Source organism: Mustelus asterias, chromosome 9 (genome assembly GCF_964213995.1).
Source record: "Mustelus asterias chromosome 9, sMusAst1.hap1.1, whole genome shotgun sequence".
NCBI classification, from domain to species: Eukaryota; Metazoa; Chordata; class Chondrichthyes; order Carcharhiniformes; family Triakidae; genus Mustelus; species Mustelus asterias.
In genome coordinates, this window is record NC_135809.1 from 92,694,287 (window position 1) to 92,719,594 (window position 25,308).

Below are 25,308 nucleotides of genomic sequence, written 5' to 3' on the forward strand. Positions count from 1 at the left end.
CGAGTAAGGATAGGACTGGTTTAGCTGCAATACCTCCCAAAGTTGATTCTCTGATGACTCTAACTATCTAGACTCAAACAGTAAGAATAACCACACCTGGGTGATATGGCAAAGTGCAAATTCATCCATGGACCAGATCCAACGAGCAGTTTTTGAGGAAAACTTTTCAGTTCCAGTGTCGACACATTAAACCGCTTGGACACAGCACATGGAGGAAAATCACGTGCCCAGGATTGCACACATGGGAAACTGCCTGATTTTCCCATTTGGTCATTTAACTGGATGTGGAATTGGGCGGATTCCGTTGTGGCTGATGAAGTGATTCTTCCCACTTTTCGGTATGGCACCCAGGGATTCAGGTGCGAGAATGGGAAAAATCTGTCACCAGGAAAGAAAGTGGGAAATGAAGAAGAGAAAGCTCAGATGATGCTGAGAGGCTTAAATCCTAGAGACACATATATGATTCAAGTAGGGAGCGTCATAAATGGCAAAAGATTATATTGTACTGCTGCCAATAGAGTGACAGATTGTACTTACAGTAGCTCAGTCTCTTGAATCAGCTCCAGTGCGAGTAGATTGATGGGATGGTGGCAGCCAAAAGAGAGTCCTTAAAAAACCCTAAACAATATGTAAACATTGGTGTTCTTGGCTTTTTTAAAAGTCACTGACAAGTTATTGCTGTTAATAATTACCAGCTGTCTGAGGAGGAGGGATACCCTTTCAGTCTGGAAATAGAGCAAGGTCGGTCCCCTGTCAGTAGAATTGGGCCGCAGCTACTGTGCAGATTTCCTGTTCACACTTTCGAACTTGTGTAGGAAATCTCTCTGGATCTACATTTCCTGAACAGGACACCATGTTTGGGAAAGGAAATGAAGTTTAGATAAATGTTTGGAAAGAGTAAGACGGTAGCAGTGGGACTTGGCAATAAAGACTTTTCTCTCTCTGCAGTAATACAGATCTTTCTGACTCTTGGCTTGGCTCTCTCCTGTTTCACAGGAGGTCTTTTTATCTCCTAAAATGCAAGATTCTGCTCCAGATTAACCATGAGTGTTAAGCATATGATGATGCCCTTTGACAACATCCATAGATCTTACGCTGTCACTTCCCTCATCTCCATAATCAAACTCATCTCTGTCTGGCATTTCTTTGACCGTTGCATCGGTATTATACAATCAGTGTGCTCCAACTTTCCTTTCTTGGTCATCTTAAACTTCAAATAAAATTTCTACCTGCTCCCTCGGTGTTTGGAAATGAAGACTCATCACACTGTCACCAATCCTGACTCATCCATTTAGAACCTTGAAATTGTGAAATACCTCATATCCCCCAATCTTCCAGAGGCTTTTAAAACCCAACCTTACTGTCACTTTACTACATTCTGACTTCCCTCATTGTCTCTTCTACTCTTCGCAGACCTGGTAACTTCCTGCCTTGGAATCAAAGAAGGAGGCCCTTCAGCCTATCGTGTCTGCATCGACTCAGCATCTTCGCCCCCCCTCCCCCCCGCTCGCCCTATACCCAATACAATACCCATAGCATTTGCCATGGCTAATCCATCTAACCTATATATTCCGGGGCAATTTATCATGGCCAATCCACCTAATCTGCACAAATTTAGACTGTGGAAGGAAACTGGAGCACCTGGAGGTAACCCAAGCAGACACTGGGAGAACGTGCAACCTCCACACAGACAATCACCCAAGGCCGGAATTGAACCCGTGTCGCTGGCGCTGTGAGGCAGCAGTGCTAACCACTGTGCCACCATGCTGCCACACCTTGGCTTTTTCGCTTGGCTTTCTCTGTAATAATTTAAGAAAAAGAAATAAGGCGGGATTTTATGGCTTCGCTTCTCCCAAAACCATAAGATCTTGCCCGAGGTCAATGGACCTTCCCATGGTCCCCCCCTCTCCCACTCCGATTCCCGTGGCGGGTGAGGTGGTAAAATTCCAGCCATAGTATTGAAGGCATTCCCGCTTGGGTTATCATCATTTGTGCTTTATTTACACCATTTTTTTGTCTATAGAGATTAAATAAGTGCTCACGTTTCTAGGCACTTGGCATAATGAGGAAGAGAATGTAAAGAGTTCAACATCAACATTGATTCAGTTCAAAGTGGATTTCTGACCCGCTTTATGTTTTTAGTTGAGAACTATTTTTTTGCTCAGTGACACTACCTAGATTAACAGTAAATAGTTCCAATTTCTCAATGTACAGCTGGTTATAACCAGGTTGTTTGTAACCGTATCATGCAAATGAACTCTTGCTTCCATGGGAGATGCCGCCTGCTTTCATTTGAAGGTAACCATTTTGTCAGCACTCCCTCACCCTTAATGGAAAGCCTCAGATTGGTTTTTGGGACATCAAAGCTATTCTCTGCAGCCAGGGATGATTACACCTGAATACTTCTCAGGACATGAACTGAATACTGGAGCAATAATTGAACCTCTCAGATGCATAGATTAGTTTGGATATTCCCTACAATATAGTCATTTGGGGATTCCAAAACTGTGTTTGTATTTTGCACTTTACACAGTGTTGTTTTACCAAGAGACAATGAAAATCACCCGAGGCAACAAGGGGTTCAGTCTAATCTGCTGTGGTCATTGTTTTTCCCCACTCGCTGAGTAAGTATCTATGGGGTGGCTGATTTTGAACTTTTCATCTATTTTCAATACCCTTGGGCAGCTCTCCCTGTGCCTAATGTTTTTGTTGACCATGTCCTCCCTGATCTGCCTCAAGGAATGTGATGCTCAGGGCCTTTCTTCTGACCGCATGCAAAGTTTTTTTCCGCTTCCAACAAAATCAGTTCTGGTCATGCCAGCCTCTGTAACTTACTGCTGGTCCTTAAATCCAGTAGCTGTAGATTATTTCACATACACACCACAGGGTGCGCTGCCAATCAGAGATCTCTCTGATGCTTGGAGATTGCCCAAAAGATTAAAATATTAGAAATTCGGACAGTGTCAGTGACACTGGGTGGACTTGATTCACATTCTGCCCTGTGGACCATAGGGATTGTGCCTGATGTGGAAATCTATCGTTCTTGTGCTGCACAGTGATTAACACTGCTGCTTCACAGCGCCAGGGACACGGGTTCAATTCCAGGCTTGGGTCTCCTCCGGGGGTTTCCTCCGGGTGCCCTGGTTTCCTCCCACAGTCCGAAAGACGGGCATTGGCCATGCTAAATTCTCCCTCAGTGTACCCGAACAGGCATCGAAGTGTGGCGACTCGGGGATTTTCACAGTAATTTCATTGCGGTGTTAATGTAAGCCTACTTGTGATAGTAAATAAATTTTAAATTCAAATTGCAAAAGATGCACAAGCCTAGACTTTTTACTGCTGGTTGCCCTGTGTAAAAGAGCAAATTAAAAGTCTAGCTGTTATAGAATGTTATTTTCTGAGGTGGGGGGCAGTGGCATGGGAGGTAAAGACTCAAACGAGGCTGAAATTTAATTTAAATATTGGCTTGTCATGGAGGCATCCTGCAGAATGTTACTCAATATCTAGGATGTTGTTTCTGAGGGATGCCAGGTGGACTAAGTGTCTACTGCCACTCCTGGCAGCGGAAGATCATGTTGACTATTTCAATCATCTTTTGATCGTTTTTTTTACATTTTTCCTAATTTCTTTCCCATTGATGGAAAAACCTGACCAACATTCCATCCCTGACCAACACTATCTAATATTGGCATCATCCCACTGTGGTGTTGTGTGACCTTACTGTGTGAAAATGGGCCATCGCTTATACCTCCAGAACAAAAGCAACCACACAATGCAATTATTTCCGTGTAGGTTAGGACATTTCTGAAGGAGGTGATAAGGCTCAATGTACATGCAAATCATTCTTTATAGTTGATTTATTAGTCCAACGATGTTGAAGGTCTTTGTTTTCAGAGAAGCCCAGTGAAGGAGAAATCCCAATATTGTGTGTAAATGGGCAAAATCTAAAAGAGTAGCATGGAAGGTAAGGGAAATAAGAAAGTAGAGATTAGATGAAACTAGGTTTGGTTTGAAAAGCTTGTAGATTATACAAAGAAGAAAGCATTCAGGGAGGTAAAGGGTTGCACACAGTTGTCAAATCCTGGGAAAGAATGAATTAGATCAGATACTAAACGCCGAGGGTGAAGAGGAAGGCAGCCTGTAATTATTTATCCAAATAATGCGGAAATTCTCCCATCCCTCCTGTCACGGGAATCGTAGCAGGTGGGGAACGGATTACGCAAAGGTCCATTGACCTTGGGCAGAATTCTCCGGTTTTGGGGTGAGTGTGGCCGGAGAATCCCACCCAACACTAATTAATATATTCAATCCCGTATTCCAAGTTTGTAGAAATAGTCATTGGTCAGAAGCTAGCTGTGAAACTATGGTCTGAAAATGACTGAAACTGCTGAAAGAAATGGCGTCACTATTTGAGATTCCAGCATTAGTACAGATAGGAATACAGAGCAGCTCAGACTGAACTCTATTTATCATCCGCTTCTGTCAATAGGAAATGGCTTCTCACTACAATGATGCTGAAGCCTCACCTTATCCTTGTTGAGCTCCCTAATGCCAGCTTAACTGATACTGCAACAGCCCTCGCACCATTTTCCGAGGCTGTCAGTTTCCACATGGATTGCATGTCTAACCCTTATTCCAACTCAGCATTGCACTGAAAAACAGCCAACTATCTGGATGCACTTTCAACAAGTAAACCATTAAACCAAATTCGTCAGGTAGCCGGGAAGCTTAATCAAGACTTAGTCGACCCTTTAGAACTGCAGAATCACTTCAAGCCTTATATTGTCAAAAATAGGAGAATGTTCTCCAACCTGCATCTTAAACTTCTTAATGTTATTTTTATCATGCTGTCCTCTGATTGGATGTTTCTGATATTGTTGACTCAAGTCAAGTTGTAATTTCCCTGACAGCACTCTAAAAGCAACCACCAAGGTCCATGTTAATGCTTTTGTTGATCTTCCCTCTTCTATGTGGTCAAGATCTTCAAGTGGCTGAAGTCAAATTGATATAATTAGTGGCCTACTGTGGGACAAGTCCCTGAACTGACAACCCATGGTCCCCCTGCATTGTACAAAATTTTAGAAATGGTCTCTATTTCAATCTCCCTTGCTGTTTGGCTGCGGTATCAGGGTAGGACTCCATAGCATGGGCGGCACGGTGGCACAGTGGTTAGCACTGCTGCCTCATGGCACCAGGGACTCGAGTTCGATTCCGGCTTTGGGTCACTGTCTGTGTGGAGTTTACATGTTCTCCCTGTGTCTGCGTGGGTTTCCTTCGGGAGCTCCGGTTTCCTCCCACTCCAGAGATGCGTGGGTTAGGTGGATTGGCCATGCTAAATTGCCCCTTAGTGTCACGGGGACTAACAAGGGTACATACATGGGGCTACGGGGATAGGGCCTGGGTGGGATTGTGGCCGGTGCAGACTCGATGGGCCGAATGACCTTCTTCTGCACTGTAGGGATTCTATGAGTTTACAGCCAGATAATTCGTGCCACCATTTTAGACACAATTTTCTCTTGATGCCCCAGCTTCTAATGAGGACAGCAGGGTAACTCCAAACTCTAAAACTGACAGCTGCAACTGCTGCCCACAGGATCGTTCTCATGCTCCAAAGGGATTCTTGATTCCACAGCAGTCTGAAATGGCCAAAACATGCTTTTGCCTGCCATATCCCAAACTCCCTCAACCAGCTCTGACATGGCGGACTGTTGGATTGAGTACAAACATTTTCCACAGGTGAGAGGAAGTGTGGCTTCATGCTGTGTTCATGCTTCTTTCTCACCTCTAGAGAAAGACATTAGCAAAGAGTGAGATAGATCTCTGTCCCACCTGCTCGACTATGGATAATGTGTGATGCTGGAGGATCCAACTGAGGAATGGGGTGAAAGTACCAAATAAATTTACTCTATTATTAAACAGGGCAGCCAGATGATTACATAAGAGGTTTAGCTGCAATGTGGAGTGTGTGCATTAAGCCACATTGAAGCACAGAATGGAGATAGTCCATTCAGCCTGCCATGACTGTTCCTTCCCTGGCCTGTAGCCTGGATTTTGCAGTCATAATGATAGTGAAATGGTTGGCACTCACCAACAATACTTTGTGATACTGACAGTAACTTATAGTGTCCGCACATTGAAAGCATGGAAATCTAGGAGCAGTTTTCAGTGTTCCCTTCAGATGGAGGGGCCATAAAATTGCTTTAGTGGCCTTTCTGCAACCGCCCCACACTCTCCAGATCTGTCCTCAATTTTACAGCGGGGGTGGGGGGATTGGGGGAGGGCAGATGAGGCCTACGCCTGCCTACACTTGCCCCAATTGAGGCCCTAAAGTGGTCAATTAATGCCCACATGAGAGCTGCTTCTGCCCAGACCCAATTTTGAGGCCAGCAGGAGGAGATCAGAGTTGGAGCTGGGGGCAAGGTAGCCCAGCAGATCACCCTGTTCACTCCCCTCTCACTGTCCCCCTCTCAGCATGACGCAAGCCCTTACAAGCCTGATTCCTTCGCCACTGGACTCCCAATAAAGAACCACCCCCCACCCCTCGCACCACTCATCCCCACCACAGTTCCCCCATTCTCATCCCTACCATGAGACTCCCACACTTGCCTCCGCCCTGGTGCCAGGACTTGGTACCTGAGAACTGCCTATAGTCCCAGTAGAGGCCACCTGTGGTGCTGCTGAGATTACAGAGCTGCTGGGCTATCATACTGGCCAGTAGCTCACTGTGGTAGGACTTCCTCCAGAGTGAGGGTGTGAATCTTGTATCTAGTGAAATTCTGTGGGAAATGCAATGGAAATCTGCAGACAAATGTTCCCTGCTGACCTGAGGGTGGGTGGGATGGAACCCTGGTACCTATAAATTTCTGCCCTAGATGTTGCTCCTCAGCAGGGTGTGCTGTTCAAGTCCTTGAAGATGGAAATCAATTAGAAAGTATTGACTTGACGTGAACCTCTTCCATCAGTCTTATAAAACCCTGGGGTTTTAACAGTTTACTGAACCATAATTATTTCTAAACATCTATCCGGCCCTAACAAATTAATTTTATATATGCGGAATGGCAAATTTCTCTATTTCATGATTTTAAAATTCATAGATTAAATTATTTTCAAAAATTCATTTATGAAATTTCTATCTTAATTACATGCGTAAGTCCCAATCACTTGCTGTAAAAACATAAAAATGATAAAACCTATTTGTTATTTCCTGGTTTGCTGTCTGTGTGAATTCTTCAATGTGATTGGCTGTTTAACCTGATTGATGACACCACTGTAGCTGGATGCCTGAAATTCCATATAGCTGGGGCTGGAATGGAGTTAATGGCTGGGAAGGGGAAAGCTATGCCACAGAAATCACTAAATCTTTGTGGTCAGCGTTCTTAAAGGCCCGTAGCGAATGCGTCACTTTGCCACTGACTACAAAATCTGGGGCCATGTCGAACTTTGGCCAACACACTTAACCTCCTAAGGATTGAAAGCATTTCTCACTGTCCCCAAAAACATAGATCACACAAAAGCCCAGAATCCGAATAGCCATCTAACCCGATGATCTAAATGATTCCTCCGTTACCCATGTTTTCCTTATCATTATCTTTCCATAGTTCCAGCAGTCCAGGAAACACCATGTTCTACACAACAGTTGACTCTATCTTTCTTCCTTAATTTTCCCTTAATACATAATCCTGATCCTAATCAGATATTTATTTGCATCGGGAGTTTATCGCACTTTCCATAATGTAGTGAAAAAAACAGAAGAGCTGTTTACTGGGTAGCATCACAATTTGTACAAGTACAGACCGGTTTGTGGATCGGTATCCATCAGCATGCCAAAGGCCAAGCATAAACATCTCGACCAAAACAAGAATTCTTCATCGTTTCATAGATTCCCTAACATGTTTCTAAGTCACATTCTGCTTTTGAAATGAAATAATCCAGATAGAAACAAGCTCCTCTGCAGAGAGTGACATCATTGTAACCAGCATGTGCTCTACATCCACACTCACAAAGCCTTCTGAAGGGCTTCATAAAGATGAGGATTTATAGATGTTTTACGAGTTGTGGATCTGGAAAGTTTCTTAGCACAGATATAGAGTTTTATAGCGCAAGAGAAGGTTAATTATCAAGCGCTATGGGTGGCTTTGAGGGGGATGGTAAACTTTCAAGATGCTGCTTTCTTGTTTTTGTTGTAAATGAAAGCAGAGAATTGAGTCAAACAAACAATTGTATCCGATGTACTTAACACCAACTTCTATCTGTCAGTCTTTCCTAACTTCCGTCTGTCACCGTCATCTATCCTGTGTGTGTGTGTGTGTGCATGTATGTGTGTGTGCCCCTTGCTGTGCTTGTATGTCTCTCTTTCTAACCAATTTACACATAAAACTTCAACAGAATGCCTTCAGAATAGTGTTATCCTGCAGCTTTGAATGTGAGCCAGCCCGGTGTTGCTGTTGCTACCAGCCCTGTGACTGTGACATATTAGGCACCTTGTCCAGACTCTGTGATCATAAAGAAACTCAGCAGGGGCTTCTAGACATTTAATGGATTCACAAAAGAATGTTTGGCCAATTTGTTTTTGTTTGTTTATCACTGAAAACAACTGGCACAAGCAGCATTTAAGCACATTGCTGGTGTATAATATCAATCTGGAACCTGATTTGTCTCACTCTCTCCTTCCCCAAATTAAAAAAATAATTGTGAAGCATTTTATCATAAAGTCGGTGCATTTTTAAAAGCAGGAAGAGGGAGGGAGTGCTTGTTGCACCAAATATTCTCCCGTGCCCCAATCTGGGGAGTATCCTGTGCTCGGTTTGAATTTTGGAATGATTTGGGAGCTTTGACCAATTGAGTGTCTGCTATAGGTGTGTACAGTAATGTGACTGCTCTCTTCTGCCTCCCAGTCTGCACCAGTAAGCGGTATCAGCCTGGCAGCTGCTGAGATGGTATACACCGTGCACTTAGTAATGTCTTTAGGGAAAAAAACACTCCTCATTGTCATATTGTAGTTTTCTGATCCATTGAAACGATTCATTGTTTTTTTTAAACGGACTGTATCTCTTGGCTGTATTTAAAGATTCAATTACCACCTGATTCCCTTTCTTCTTATTCTATTTTTCAATTCAATGAAATATTTCCAGTACTGTGGTTACATGGGTCTGTCTAAAAATAAATAAATCACTCACCTGAGGAAGGAGCAGTGCTCCGAAAGCTCGTGATTCCAAATAAACCTGTTGGACTTTAACCTGGTGTTGTGAGACTTCTTACTGTGCCCATCCCAGTCCAACGCCAGCATCTCCACATCTTAAAAATAAATGCTGTCAACTTTTACCTAACTCTCTGCTGAGACTTGCCCTCACAGGCACAGTTCAAACTCTGTTGGTCCACAGTGGAAAATAAAGTACCCCATGTTGGCAATAAGGTAATAGAAGGTGCTTTTGTTGTTATTGAAATGGTGCATTCCATATATCAGTGGGTGTGAGTCGGGCAAAAATGTCTGTTCCTTATTGGCAATGTGTCAATGGGTGAGGGAGTTATCCCCCGCAGGCTTCTTGTGGATGGAGACAGTCTATCTTGGAGTGTGCCCACTCACGATACCATTCGGTGAAGGGTTGGTATGTTCTAACACACCCCTTTTCCCATCTTATCTGATTATGTTTCCAAGGGCATTGATTGCTCTCTGGCCCCTCCCCTAATTTCATGTCTGAGCCAAGGCAGCTATTTGACCAGTGAAGGCCTCATAGCTGTGTCTAATCCCTGATATCTATTGCATCCGCCCTGTCCAACAAGAGTCATTTGCTGAGAACTAGGAACAGGGGCCTTGGCTGCTTTGAACTGCCAAAGTCGGGAGGGACTGAGGTGAATTGGAGCAGTTCAAATGCTTCCTGAGGTAAAATCAGCAGGTGGATCAAGCCCAATGCCCTCTGTTGATATGGTTAATCGTACAATTCAGCTGAGCAATAGAAGCAACTGATTTTAACTGGAGCCAGGGCCACTGAAATCTAAGGAGGCAATCAGATCTTTAGGAAAATGGGTAGCTTTGAGTGCTGCTTTGAGGTTAGCTGAGAAACAGGTTAACTTTGTCCACATTCTCCACAGGCTTCGAACCCTGGACAGTTTGAGAGTGACACAGATGTCTTGTGGCAGCGTGGTCAACTTCCAGACACTGTCTTCCACCATGGCAGAGTCGGCATTAACACAGACCGTCCCGACGAAGCGCTGGTCGTCCATGGCAACGTGAAGGTCATGGGCTCTTTAATGCATCCTTCAGATGCTCGGGCAAAGGAGAACATCCAGGAGGTGAGCAGCGGGTGTCAGTCACTGATGGATGTTTCTGCGTGTGGTGAATAGGTACATCAGGCCGTGTTGTAATTAAAGTCAAGGGGAATTTCCATTTCGTAAATCAAAGTGGTGGTGTGTTACAGTTCACTCAGGGAGTCTGAGCTGTGGCAACATACACATTTACATGCGTGTTGTAGTCTAGAATCATAGAATCCCTACAGTACAGAAGGAGGCCATTCGGCTCATCGAGTCTGCATTGACCACAATTCCATCCAGGCCCTATTCCCATAACTCCATGCACTTACCCTGCTAATCCCCTGACACTAGTCAATTTACCATGGCCAATCAACCTAACCTGCACACCTTTGGACTGTGGGACGAAACTGGAGCACCCGGAGGAAACCCACGCAGACACTGGGAGAATGTGCAAACTCCACACACACACTGACCTGAGACCAGAATTGAACCTGGGACCCTGGCGTTGTGAGGCAGCAGTGCTAACCACTGTGCCCCCATGCTGACTTTCATAAGAATGAGTCTCCAACTTTCTTACCATCACATGGGCTGACCAGGAATTTCTTCCGTTCTTACTGCCTGCCATTGATGTGTGTTAGAAGGATTTACAAGTTGATACTCAACCTCTTGGTCACATTATGAACACATTCTTCAGGGCCGTCAAGTCCTGGAACAGGACTGGACCGCAGAGCTTCTGGGTCAGAGGTAGGCACCTCAAGACCTTTCTTAAGTAAAGGTATGTTTAATCAAATTTCTCAAGAGGGTCCTGAAGTAAAGAAAAAACATTGTTCTGGGGGGGTGGCTGCACTCAGTTAGCTCGATCATAGTGCAGAATAATGCAGATTCAATCCCCATATCAGCTATCACAGTTCATGCTCGCCTGCCTTCACGCCTCCCCCATGTTTGATGTGGAGTATATGCCAAGCTATATAACCACTTGTCCCTCTCTAACAGAGAGAAATGCCTATGGCCCCTCATGGCCTATGGTTATACATTTCATTAAATCCCATCCGGCCCATCAGGTCAGCACCGACTCTCCGATAGAGCATCCTACCCAGGCCCTATCCCTGTAACCCCACATATTTACCCCACTAATCCCCCTAACCTACACATCTTGGAACACCAAGGAGCAATTTAGCATGACCAATCCACCTAACCCGCACACCTTTGGAGTGTGGGAGCAAACTGGAGCACCCGGAGGAAACCCACGTAGACACGGGGAGAACATGCAAACTCCACACAGTCAGTGGCCCAAGACTGGAACCGAACCTGGGTCCCTGGCACTGTGAGGCAGCAGTGTTAACCACTGTGCCACCGTGCCGCCCCAATTTGAGTTGCTATAGTGTGCCTCCAGTTCACTCAATCCGACCTTTGTCATTTAATATTAATAACCGCCCTGTCAGGCACACCGGCCGGAAATTTACTGGCCCGCCCGCCACGGGAATTGGAGCAGGCGAGGGGCGGAGCCTTGGAAAGATCCATTGACTATGGCGGGATTTTACGGTTTCGGGACGAGTGAGGCCAAAAAATCTTGCCTACTTTGTCACTATTTTATAGGCTTATGGTACATCAGCAGAAGAGTGCTAGCCCTCCCCCCACCCACCACCCCCCCACCCCGGCCACTTTCACATTAGCTCAAGCAGTGGTCTCTCTGCACACAGGTAGAGTACACATTTGAATAAAATACTGCAGAGGCTGGAAATCTGCTTTAAATGTGGAAAATTCTGGAAATAAGAACTAGGAGCAGGAGAAGGCCATCTGGCCCCTCGAGCCTGCTCCACCATTCAATAAGATCATGGCTGATCTTTTTGTGGACTCAGCTCCACTTACCCGCCCGCTCACCATAACCATTAATTCCTTTACTGTTCAAAAATTTATCTATCCTTGCCTTAAAAACATTCAATGAGGTAGCCTCAACTGCTTCACTGGGCAGAGAATTCCACAGATTCACAACCCTTTGTGTGAAGAAGTTCCTCCTCAACTCAATCCTAAATCGGCTTCCCCTTATTTTGAGGCCATGCCCCCTAGTTCTAGTTTCACCCACCAGTGGAAACAACTTTCCTGCTTCTATCTTATCTATTCCCTTCATAATCTTATGTGTTTCTATAAGATCTCCCCTCATTCTTCTGAATTCCAATGAGTATAGCCCCAGTCTACTCAGTCTCTCCTCATAAGCCAACCCTCTCAACTCCGGAATCAACCTAGTGAATCTCCTCTGCACCCCCTCCAGTGCCAGTATATCCTTTCTCAAGTAAGGAGACCAAAACTGTACACAGTACTCCAGGTGTGGCCTCACCATCACCTCATACAGCTGCAACATAACCTCGCTGTTTTTAAACTCCATCCCTCAAGCAATGAAGGACAAAATTCCATTTCCCTTCTTAATTACCTGCTGCACCTGCAAACCAACTCCTTGAGTTGGTAAATGGCAATAAATGGTGTTGAAGCTATTAATGAGTGTTTTCACCCTGATGAAACTGTTGGCATGTCACTTTGCCAGCTTTGTAAACAGACATGTACATTTGTGTTAGCTAAAAACAGCTTAACTGGCTTTGAGGCCAACTCTGTGGCCCCATTGTATGGAATTCCCAATTTGTTAGTGGTTTTCTGTCTGAGTGGTTAGATGGAGAGACAAACTCCCTTTACCCTAATTCCAGGAATATTTCTGCTACATTTGGCAATCATAGTCTTGGAGTGTATATCGACTAGAATAGTTAACATCAACAGTATTGCTGAATTTATGTTGATATGGTTTAGAACGCACCGCCTAAAAGGATGATCTTTCCAAAGGGAATTGAATATATAGTTAAAAAAGAAACATTTATAGGGCCACGGGGAAAAAATAAGGGAATGGAACTGAGTGAGCAGTTCTTTCAATGAGTTAGCACATGAACCGCACGGTGGACTGAATGGCCTCGTTCTACAAGATTCTGTGGCCGGATTTTCCATTGCCCGTGGGAACTGGAACAGGAATGGGCATGCTTTGAAAACAGTGCCCCCTGATGGTGTGTCAGTGTGCCTTCGCCTCCCAGATACAAAGTGAGAGTGCAACGTCGATTCACTAGACTAGATTCCTGGGATGCAGGGAGGTTGTCTTAAGAAGAGAGATTTAGTGGGCTAGTGACTATATTCCCAAAAGATGAAAAGAATCAGAGGTGATCTCATTGAAACCTATAAAATCCTTGAGATTTATCAGAGTAAATGCTGGGAGGCTGAAGAATACAAGAGTTCACTTCCCTCTAAGTGTTGTGTCTCCCTGGAATTCTCTAACTCAGTGAGCTATACATTTTCAGTTGAGGAGTTTATTCGAGACAGAAGTCAAAAGATTTTGGATACTAAGGAAATCAAGTGATATGGGATTAAGGAAGGGAATGGAGGTGATGTTGCAGATCAGCCATGATCTTATTATATGGCAGAGCAAGCTCAAAGGTTAGTATAGCCTATTAATGCTCCTATTTCTCATCTTCTTATTGTTCTATATCATTGCTTGGTCAAAATGCTGGAACATCTTAGGCAGCAGCATTGTGTGAGTATCATCACTACTTGGACTGCAGTAGTTCAAGGAGAAGGTCCACCATCTTCTCAACCATGACTCTGGATGTGCAGTTAATGCCTAGTAGCGACTCTCATAACCCAAGAATGAATTTTTTAAATGATGCATCAAAAGCTGTAAAGGAAGAACAGGTTAATGTTTCAGTGTAACCACAGGTGTGAGCAGCACGGCAGCACAGTGGTTAGCACTGCTGCCTCACAGTGCCAGGGATGGAGGTTCGATTCCTGGCTTGGGTCACTGTCTGTTTGGAGTTTGATGTGGAGATGCTGGTGTTGGACTGGGGTAAACACAGTAAGGAGTCTAACAACACCAGGTTAAAGTCCAACAGGTTTATTTGGTAGCAAAAGCCACTAGCTTTCGGAGCGTTGCTCCTTTGTCAGGTAAGATCTTACCTGACAAACGCTCCGAAAGCTAGTGGCTTTTGCTACCAAATAAACCTGTTGGATTTTAACCTGGTGTTGTGAGACTTCTTACTGTATGGAGTTTGCACATTCTCCCCATGTTTCGTGAGTTTCCTCAGGGTGCTCTGGTTTCGTCCCGCAGTGCAAAGATGTACAGGTTAAGTGGATTGGCCGTGCTAAATTGCCTCTTAGTGTCCAAAGATGTGTAGGTTAGGGGGATTAGTGGGGTAAATATCTAGGGTTGTAAGAATAGGGTGTGGGTAAGATACTCTGTCAGAGGGTAGGTGCAGACTCGATGGGCTGAATGGCTTCCTTCTGCACTGTAGGGATTCTATGATATCATGTTTAAAATATTAATGGGCCCTTTCTCTTTATGGATATTAATGGACAATGTGCTCTCAAAATTTCATCATGCATTGTCACCGGACTAGTAATCCAGAGACCCAGGGTAATTCTCTGGGGACCCGGGTTCAAATCCCACCAAGGCAGATGGTGAAATTTGAATTCAATAATAAAAATCTGGAATTAAAATGGTGACAGTGAAACATTTGTGAATTGTTGTAAAAACCCATCTGGTTCACTAATGTCTTTCAGGGAAGGAAATCTACCATCCTTACCTGGTCTGGCCTACATGCAACTCCAGATCAGCAACAATGTGGTTAACTCTTAACTGCCCTCTGGAATGGCCGAGCAGGCCACTCAGTTCAAGGGTAGTTAGGGATGATCAATAAATGCTGACCCAGCCAGCGAAGCCCACATCCCATGAATTTTTTAAAAGCCTGCTTATTGCTGTGCACCTACACATCTTAAGGGAATATTGGTTTTGTGTGTGTTGTTGATTGTTCTACACAGTATATTCCAGATTGCTGTACACCCACACACCCACACAGCTAAGAGGGAACATTGCTGATGGATCCCAGATGCATTTGCAGCCGATTGTTGTACTGTCATCTCTTTCATCTGGATTGGGTTTTGACCAATTTCCCAGAGATGAAAAGTCACTGTCTATCCCATTGCACCATCCAGTCTCTAATTAACGGGCTTTCCAATGTTATTGGAAGGGAACAGCCACAATCTGAGTTTGAAGATTTCAACCATCTTGCTTCTGGCTCCAACTGTGCTTTTGTGTGAATGCAGGTGGACACCACAGAGCAGCTGAGAAGGATCACACAGATGCGGCTGGTCCAGTATCAATACAAACCCGAGTTTGCTGCCACAGCAGGCATAGAGAATACACCTGAGACAGGTAAGCACCGACAGATTGGGGGAAATAAGGCACTCGGAGGCCCACGATTTCTTGAAGAGTTGGGGTCCTGGGCTTGATATGTTCCGTGGATAGGCAAGTGACCCCAGGCCTTGTCTCTTAGTCATTATCAGCTGATTGACAGTAAGGAGCAGGTCACCCAGGCCAGGAAATGGTGGGGATAAAAGGAGGATATTTAGTAGGTTCACACAGTGGCACAGTGGTTAGCACTGCTGCCTCACAGCACTGCGGTCCCGGGTTTGATTCCAGCCTTGGGCGACTGTGTAGGATTTGCATGTTCTTCCCGTATCTGTGTGGGTTTCCTCCGGGTGCTCTGGTTTCTGCCCACACTCCAAAGATGTGCAAGTTAGGTTGATTGGCCATGATAAACTGCCCCTTAGTATCCCAAGGTGTGTAGGTTAGGGGAATTAGCGGAGTAAGTACGTGGGGTTGCGCAGATAGGACATGGGTCAGATTCCTTGTTGGAGAGTCGGTGCAGACTCGATGGGTCAAATGGCCTCTCTCTGCACTGTAGGGATTATATGATTCAGTAAATACTGAGCTTTACACTCATACTGAGGGTGGTATGGTGGCACAGTGGTTAGCGCTGCTGCCTCACAGCTCCTGGGGCCTGGGTTCGATTCCCGGCTTAGGTCACTGTCTGTGTGGAGTTTGCACATTCTCCCCGTGTCTGCGTGGGTTTCCTCCGGTGCTCTGGTTTCCTCCCACAGTCCAAAGATGTGCAGGTTAGGTTGATTGGCCATGCTAAATTGCCCCTTAGTGTCTCGGGATTCATAGATTAGAGGAATTAGCAAATGTGTGGGGTTGCGGGGATCGGGCCTGGGTGGGATTGTTGTCGGTGCAGGTTTGATGGGCTGAATGGCCTCCTTCTGCACTGTAGGGATTCTATGATTCTTTGCAACTGGGCATGTTTGAGAGTTTCACAAGTCAGCTTACATTAACACTGCAATGAAGTAACTGTGAAAATCCCCGAGACGCCACACTCCGGCGCCTGTTTGAGTACACTGAGGGAGAATTTAGCATGACCAATGCACCTAACCAGCACGTCTTTCGGACTGGGAAGAAACCGGAGCACCCGGAGGAAACCCACGCAGACATGGGGAGAACGTGCATACTCTGCACAGACAGTAATCCAAGCTGGAAATTGACATAGATAGGATGCAAAGCTGGGCTGAAAAATGGCAAATGGAGTTTAACCCTGAGAAATGTGAGGTGATTCATTTTGGTAGGACTAATTTAAATGTGGATTACAGGGTCAAAGGTAGGGTTCTGAAGACTGTGGAGGAACAGAGAGATCTTGGGGTCCATATCCACAGATCTCTAAAGGTTGCCACTCAAGTGGATAGAGCTGTGAAGAAGGCCTATAGTGTGTTAGCTTTTATTAACAGGGGGTTGGAGTTTAAGAGCCGTGGGGTTATGCTGCAACTGTACAGGACCTTGGTGAGACCACATTTGGAATATTGTGTGCAGTTCTGATCACCTCACTATAAGAAGGATGTGGAAGTGCTGGAAAGAGTGCAGAGGAGATTTACCAGGATGCTGCCTGGTTTGGAGGGTAGGTCTTATGAGGAAAGGTTGAGGGAGCTAGGGCTGTTCTCTCTGGAGCGGAGGAGGCTGAGGGGAGACTTAATAGAGGTTTATAAAATGATGAAGGGGATAGATAGAGTGAACGTTCAAAGACTATTTCCTCGGGTGGATGGAGCTATTACAAGGGGGCATCACTATAGGGTTCGTGGTGGGAGATACAGGAAGGATATCAAAGGTAGGTTCTTTACACAGAGAGTGGTTGGGGTGTGGAATGGACTGCCTGCAGTGATAGTGGAGTCAGACACTTTAGGAACATTTAAGCGGTTATTGGATAGGCACATGGAGCACACCAGGATGATAGGGAGTGGGATAGCTTGATCTTGGTTTCAGATAAAGCTCGGCACAACATCGTGGGCCGAAGGGCCTGTTCTGTGCTGTACTGTTCTATGTTCTATGTAACCCGGGTCCCTGGCGCTGTGAGACAGCAGTGAACAAAGAACAAAGACCAGTACAGCACAGGAACAGGCCCTTTCGCCCTTCAAGCCTGCGCCAATCATGTTGTCTTAAATGTCGCTAATGTATTTGCTTCAACCACTTCACTTGGCGGTGCATTGCAGGCCCCCACCACCCTCTGTGCGAAAAAAACCTTTCCCTGCACATCTCTACTGAACCTTTCCCCCTTATCTTGAATTTGTCCCCCCTTGTAATTGTCATTTCCACCCTGGGAAAAAGCTTCCAAATGATCACCCTATCCATACCCCTCATAATTTTATAAACTTCTATCAGTTCGCCCCTCAGCCTCAGTCTTTCCAGGGAGAACAGTCCCAGTTTATTCAATCTCAACCAGTGCTAACCACTGTGCCACCTTCAGTACAGAGTTAACTAATCTCAACCAGCCTCCCCTTTGCTTCAGTGCCTGAGAGGGGCAATTAGCCAAGCTGACCATTTCTGTAGGAATATTGCTTGAGTGTGTATGTTATTAGAACCATAACCAAGCAATGGTCAGTACCTGACTGGATAAACAGTGGGCAAATATGGCACTAGGTGCATTGCTCACTCAGAGAGCCAGTGCAGGCACGATGGGCCAAATGGCCCTTACTATGCTGTAACAGTTCTGTGATTCTAGACCATTAATTGGGGAGAAACTGTAGCAGATACCAGCACAATTCCCAATGTCATTCATTTCTCCATGCCTTGAGGAGAGAGGTAAGAATATTGACAGAATTCTAAAGGTGTGTTCTTTAACATCCTAGTGTTTGTGATGTTGATACATACATGATGCAATTTTCCACCAGGTGTTATCGCACAAGAGGTGAAGGAGATTCTGCCCGAGGCGGTGAAGGAGTCGGGGGATGTGGTGTGCGCCAATGGAGAAACCATCGAGAACTTCCTGGTGGTTAATAAGGTAGAGTGGTCCCCTGCTGGCTGGACTGAATATAACCGGGAATCCAAGGCTGTTCCTGGTCCCAGCAGTCAGTATTTCCAACGTTGCCAAGCTTTTAACTAGTTAAAGATGCAGTGAAGCATTGAAAAAAAAACAAGCAGAGACTAGATTACAAAAGGGAAGCATTTTGTCCAAGAACCACAGAAGCTCAGTTATTTGTTCTAGTATTTACAATAGTGTAAAAATGTGATTACAAGTATTGACAGCCCATGGAATATATGACAATCTGTGCAAAGAGGTTAGGTGGAGCTGAACCTTAAAGGTCATGCGGTTACTTCGCTTTTGAGGAGATTTTGTGCAAAGGGAATGCTGATCAGAGCAGAATCCGTGATAATATGCTGGATCGAGAGCAAGTTTGATCCTTACTTTTCATGTGAGCTTAACTGTGCAATAGCATTATAATTGTTACAGTGTAATGCTTGGCGGGTTTAAGTTTCTATGTTTTTATCCTCCCTGTCCCATGCAGGAGCGGATTTTCATGGAGAATGTAGGCGCTGTCAAAGAACTTTGTAAGCTGACCGACAACCTTGAGACTCGGATAAACGAGCTGGAGACGTGGAGCCGGAAGCTAGCCAAACTGAAGCGCCTGGACAGTATGAAATCCACAGTCAGTGGAGGGACTCTCAGGTACTGGAATGCAGCTGAAGCATCATGTGCTATACTTGCTGACAAACATCGAATATTATTCGGGTTGCTGCTTTTCTCGGTTATAATATACTTACTAGTTAGCTTGGACATCAGTGTGTGGGCAAGAGCTCTTGGGCTCAGTACGCAGTGCCCCTGCCTCTGAGCTCCAGTTTCAACAAAAACACAGAAAATGCCAGAAAATCTCAGCAGGACTGACAGCATCTGGAGAGAGAATAGACCCAGCATTCGAGCTCTGGGTCATCCAGACTCAAAACATTGGCTCTATTCTCTCTCCAGACGCTGTCAATCCTGCTGAGATTTTCTTCCATTTTCTGTTTTTGTTTCAGATTCCAGTACCTGCAGTAATTTGCCTTTAGCTCCAGTTCCAATTCCCACTCCAGGACCTGTTAGCCAGTGAAGGAATGTACGTGACGTGGTTCAACAGGTTTATAATAATCCTTCCAATCTTTCCCCACTATCCCCCCCTCCAAAAGAAAATGGTGTGTGTGTGAAGATGCAGAATCATCAAACATTCTGCTGCCTACAATCACCACATGATTGGGTAGTTTAAGCTGGAAAGAGGAGGTGAGGGATTCTACAGTTTAAGGGGTGATAGAAGAGGAGAAGATCTCCAGGGATTGATTAGAAGAAGAGGCAAAAATATAGACAGAGTTCTTTCTCTGGATTAAAAGGAGATTTTCACAGTAACTTCATTGCAGTGTTAATGTATGCCTCCTTGTGACACAAATAAATAAACTAAACTTAAATAAATCAATAAGAGTTAGTGAATCATATCACACTACTGGAACATTCTTTGGGGACTTAATGGCCTGGTTTTTCAGCTCCCATCATTGGTTTTTTCAATGAGTCTGAAGCAGCTGGGCCCATGGAGAAGCTGTCCTGGCACTGACTGTAACGCCTGCTCTCGTTTCACACACTCTGGGCCCAACGACACTCAGCACAGCTGCTCATATATCACAGTTCTTAAAATCAGTCTCCGACACATTTCTTGTGACTTGAATGCTGGGCATGTGGTGCCTATGAGGTCCAGGCATCTTCCTTCTTCTTAAGCAGTCCCTGGGAGTCAAGGATGACTTGCCACCACAATAGCGCTGTGGAGGAGTCTAATGTGTGATCTACGATCTCCATGACGTGTGGGGCAGATGGTGGTTGGAGGAGTGATTGGGTGCCTGGGTTGTCATGTGCTTCTTCCATTGTCTATGCTTGGCTTCAGCTTGTTCTCAGCAATGAAACTCAAGGTGTTCAGCTCATTCCCAGATGCTTTTCCTGGTGGTCGCAGGCCAGGGATTCCCAGATATCATTGGGGATGTTGCACTTTTTCAATGAGATTTTTGAAGTGTCTTTGCAGCATTTCCCCTGCCCTCCTGGGCCAACATGGCTTGCCGTGTTGAATCTCTGATTAAAGTGCTTGTTTTGGGAGTCTTGTGTCAGACATGTGCCCCCCCCCCCACCCAGTGGAGCTGATCAAGCACGGTCAATGCTTCAGCCTGAACGAGACACTGACATTGGTGCACCTATCCTGCCAATGGATTTGCAGCATCTTGTGGAGGCAGTGCTGGTGCTACTTCTCCAGAGTTTTGAGGTGCCTGCTGTACATAGTCCATGGGTGGGATTTTATGACCTCGTTCAGACAGAGATTTCCGTTCTGGGAACCTTTCCATATGGAGGTGGTAAGGATTTGGCCCATGTTTCTGAGCCATATAAGGAGGGTGGGTATCACCACTACTCTGTAGACCACGAGCTTGGTGCTGGGTCTGAGATCCTGGTCTTCAAACACTGTCTTCCTCAGGCAACCGATGGCTGTGCTGGCAACTGAAGGCAGTGTTGAACCTCATCACACCTCAGCAATGCCTTGTTAACAGTGGACTCCCAGGGTATAGAAAGTGGTGGGAGTGGGGGAGTGCTGTGGGGGCAGGTTAGTAGAGGACCTTTGTCTGACGGATGTTTAGTGTAAGGCCCATGCTCTCATACACCTCAGTGAAGGTGTTGACGATGGCTTGGAGCTTGGTCTGGGTGTGCGCAGACACAAGCACCATCTGCATACTGTGGGTCATTGACTGAGGATGAGACAACCTTGGGTTTGGCCCACAGGCGATGGAGGTTAAACAGATTCCTGTTGCTCTGTAGTTTAGCTCCATTCCAGTAAGGAGCTTGCTGAAGGGGAGATGGAGCATTGCAGCAAGGAAGATTGAGAAGAGCTTTGGTGCGATGACACAGCCTTGCTTGACCCCAGTCTGAACCTGAATCATGTCTACGGTGGATCCATCAGTCAGGGTCACAGCTTCCATGTCATCATGGAGCACATGGAGGATGGTGACATACCTTTGAAGGCAGCCAAAATGGAGGAGAATGCTCCATAATGCCTCGTGGCTGACAGGATCGAAGCCTTTGTGAGGTCAAAAAAGGCCATCCAGTGTTCTCCTGGTGGTGGTGGCCACTCAATTATATTTTGCTAGCTGCTCCTGGGGATTCCCATGGCCCGAAGAGGGGACCCCAGAATCTATTTTTAAACTACATGTGTTTTCAGGCACAACAGAGGCTGCCTTCATCGCCAGACCAACAGAATTGCTCCAGCAAAGCCTGCCCAGGGCTGGCGAACATACTATTGGCTCCAGGCTGGGAAGATTGGGTGCGATTAGAACCCTATTTCCATTGCAGAAAGAGGTCTACCCCCATTCCAAATCCCCCTCCCCTCAGACAGATGCCATGGGAGGATGGAATATCTATTTGAGAGTGCAGTGTTGTTATCCAGAATCTACCACTGGATACTGGAAAAGCTAAAATGGCACTGCTCTCCTATGACAAAAATGTGGCGTATGAAGCTGACTATGGGGCAGCATCATGTGTTCTACAACCTCTCTGAAGTGAGGAAGTTACACAAGGGATAAAATTACTGTCAGCAACGTTATATAAATGTTTAATACATTTGCATCAAATTTTGCTTTCCATTATTTTAATGGGAGCATGTATGCGCTTCTGCTAAAATAACGAAGAAAATAATTTGACATGAGCACTCTCAGTATTTGTACAGTAACCATTGACAGATGCTTGTACCTATCCAGCGTAGAGTATCCTTTCCATATCTATTGTTACTGGGACCGTTAATACAATCCCGGTTACACAATAGGACAAGGTGTCCCATGAGTGCATATGCTTGAACCAGATGATCTCACCTGAGCGGCCATGTAGCACAAGGATGATGTGGATTGGATCTCAGGGCATCAGCAACACACAAATGGCAACTGTTGCCGATAGATACGGGTACAGTTGACAAGGAGTGGGGAGCACAATGCCAGAGGAATCTTTTAAGAGTAGCCAGAAGGAGGTACGTCAAGTGGCCTCAGTACCTGGTGAAAGCCTCGCAGGAAAATAAATTATGTTTCCACTTCAGTGCCTGTGATGGGGACGAGCCATAATTTGAATAGGGTTTGAGACCTATATGAACCCAATTGACAGACTGCGTGCAGGCTCCCAGTGCTTTATGTTGAGGTTGGACGCAAATACGCTGGGTACATTGAGCACAGAGTAGGCCTCAGGCTTTCACACCCAGTTACACAGTAAGCACTGAGTCCACCAGCACTGATGCACTTCAGCACAATGGGCATCAGTTCTCAGGCTATCGGCTTCACTCAGTCCATTATAAAGGAATCCAGCTCTGACAAAGGGTCATCTAGACTCAAAACATTGGCTCTATTCTCTCCCCACAGACGCTGTCAGACTTGCTGAGATTTTCCAGCATTTTCTGTTTTTGTGATAAAGGAATGCGCCTCTGAACTGTTCACTGAAGAAATATTTCTGTTCATTTCCAGCCAAACTGGCAGTCATTTTAGTCGGGCAGGAAGTGGGCCACATAAGAAAAGGCACCCAAAGGTTGGCAATAAGGTATGGATCCGTAAGAATGGTAAGGAGTTAAATTCTTTCAGCCTGTCGGACTTCACTTCTCCCTCGATCTCCCTGTAGTTTACTACATCTGTCTTTGCATCACTTCAAATCCCATTATGGCAGTCTGAGAATTTAAATTCAGTTTAAAAATCTGGCAAGCTGGTATCATTGGAAAACTGTCAGATTGTTGTTAAAAACCTATTGGTTCACTGATGTCCATTAAGGGAGTAAAGCTGCTGTGTGCTCCCAGTCCAGCCCCGTATGTGACTCCAGTCCAGCCCTGCGTGTGACTCCAGTCCAGCCCCGTATGTGACTCCAGTCCAGCCCCGTATGTGACTCCAGTCCAGCCCCGTATGTGACTCCAGTCCAGCCCCGTATGTGACTCCAGTCCAGCCCCGTATGTGACTCCAGTCCAGCCCCGTATGTGACTCCAGTCCAGCCCTGTATGTGACTCCAGTCCAGCCCCGCGTGTGACTCCAGTCCAGCCCCGCGTGTGACTCCAGTCCAGCCCTGCGTGTGACTCCAGTCCAGCCCTGCGTGGGACTCCAGTCCAGCCCTGCGTGTGACTCCAGTCCAGCCCTGCGTGTGACTCCAGTCCAGCCCTGCGTGTGACTCCAGTCCAGCCCTGCGTGTGACTCCAGTCCAGCCCTGCGTGTGACTCCAGTCCAGCCCTGCGTGTGACTCCAGTCCAGCCCTGCGTGTGACTCCAGTCCAGCCCTGCGTGTGACTCCAGTCCAGCCCTGCGTGTGACTCCAGTCCAGCCCTGCGTGTGACTCCAGTCCAGCCCTGCGTGTGACTCCAGTCCAGCCCTGCGTGTGACTCCAGTCCAGCCCTGCGTGTGACTCCAGTCCAGCCCTGCGTGTGACTCCAGTCCAGCCCTGCATGTGACTCCAGTCCAGCCCCGCGTGTGACTCCAGTCCAGCCCCGTGTGTGACTCCAGTCCAGCTCTGCGTGTGACTCCAGTCCAGCCCTGAATGGTTGACACTTCATTGCCCTCTGACGTGAGCTAAGAAGCCACCTAGTTGCAGCAGAACAGAGATGGGCAATAATTGCCGGCTTTGTCAGTGATGCAAATGGAGAATGAGCTTTTACAAAATCTGCTGCTTTGGTTTGCAATTCTTTCTCCCGTATCTGCCTCTCAACGTTTCGATACTATTATCTCTGTAGATAAAGTACATCTGGATTTTTTTTGTTTAGTTCTATCTGACTCACAAATTATTGCTCATTAAACATTTGCTCTGAGGTTAAATGAATCGTATCATAAATAGAAAATAAACTCAAAATAACCAGAACAAGATTGTATAGTAGATGATGAACGGAATCTCTGGTGTTTAACCTGAATTGACCACACATTCTTTTAGAGTGGTCGCTGCTTTTTCCTGTTTAATGACCCCTCCTCCCAACTCCTCCCACCCACTCCACCTCACCTCCCCACCTCACCCCCACCTCACCGCCCCACCTCACCCCCACCACCCCACCTCCCTCCATCTCCCCCTCTGGCTCAGTGGGTGAATGCAGTGCCCAGTGAGGCCATTCACAACAGAATGTGCCAGCTTTTTGCTTTCTGGTCACTGCTGCATTCGAGAACTATATTCACGTGATACAAATTGTCCTCGCCAGCCTCGCTCTGAGAGGAGACGAAGTAGACCAGGATTTAACATCCTGAGACCCGTTCCAGTTCAAGACGCACGTAATCATCAGATGAACATGTATTTGACTCCGTTGTGTTCAGTTTGAAAGAGTCTGCTGATGCTCAATGTCCAGCTTACGCATGAAGCGTGGAGATTTAGATAAAATACTGATGTGTGCCCAGTGCCTGTGAAAACCCTCCTCGAGCAAAATTAACACCTTTGAGATAAATGAGAAAGAAAATGAGAAGAAGGTTTCCAGGTGCTGGAACCTCTCCGGTTAGGAGCAGGCAGACATGTTTGTCACCAGCCCTGTGGCTTTTCAAATTGCCTTCCATTCTAATTTAGATGCACCCTATAGGATAGTCTATCTCCCAAAGATAATCCTTGTGTGTCTCCATCCCCAGGCTCACTCCAATCCAACAGAACAGGGTTGCCTCAGCCAAAGGTTTCTCCAAGGCACCATCATAGCTCTCGTTATAATCATGGCGTTCAGGTAAGGATTAAGGCTTTCCACATGTAATCTGGTGCTTGCAATTTTCGGGTCGAAGTATAAGGCTAAGGCTGCCTTGGTCAGGTATCTTGCAGAACTCATGTTTCAATAAGAATCTTGTGAAACATTCTGAAGGTGTATATTTCCAAAACTGTGCAGTCCTGGCTCACTGTAAGAGCAT

General features: G+C 45.9%; 1 protein-coding gene across 3 annotated transcripts in view; it reads left to right on the plus strand.

Moving 5' to 3' along the window:
• myrf (myelin regulatory factor) overlaps positions 1 to 25,308 on the plus strand; it is a 243,668-nt gene that overhangs the window by 196,968 nt on the left and 21,392 nt on the right. For all 3 annotated transcript variants that reach the window (XM_078221259.1, XM_078221257.1, XM_078221258.1), the window contains 6 exons: positions 10,090 to 10,290; positions 15,379 to 15,487; positions 18,328 to 18,437; positions 18,943 to 19,103; positions 22,934 to 23,006; positions 25,042 to 25,130. In XM_078221259.1, coding sequence (XP_078077385.1) covers positions 10,090 to 10,290; positions 15,379 to 15,487; positions 18,328 to 18,437; positions 18,943 to 19,103; positions 22,934 to 23,006; positions 25,042 to 25,130 — 743 coding nt within the window. The remainder of the gene's footprint in view (positions 1 to 10,089; positions 10,291 to 15,378; positions 15,488 to 18,327; positions 18,438 to 18,942; positions 19,104 to 22,933; positions 23,007 to 25,041; positions 25,131 to 25,308) is intronic.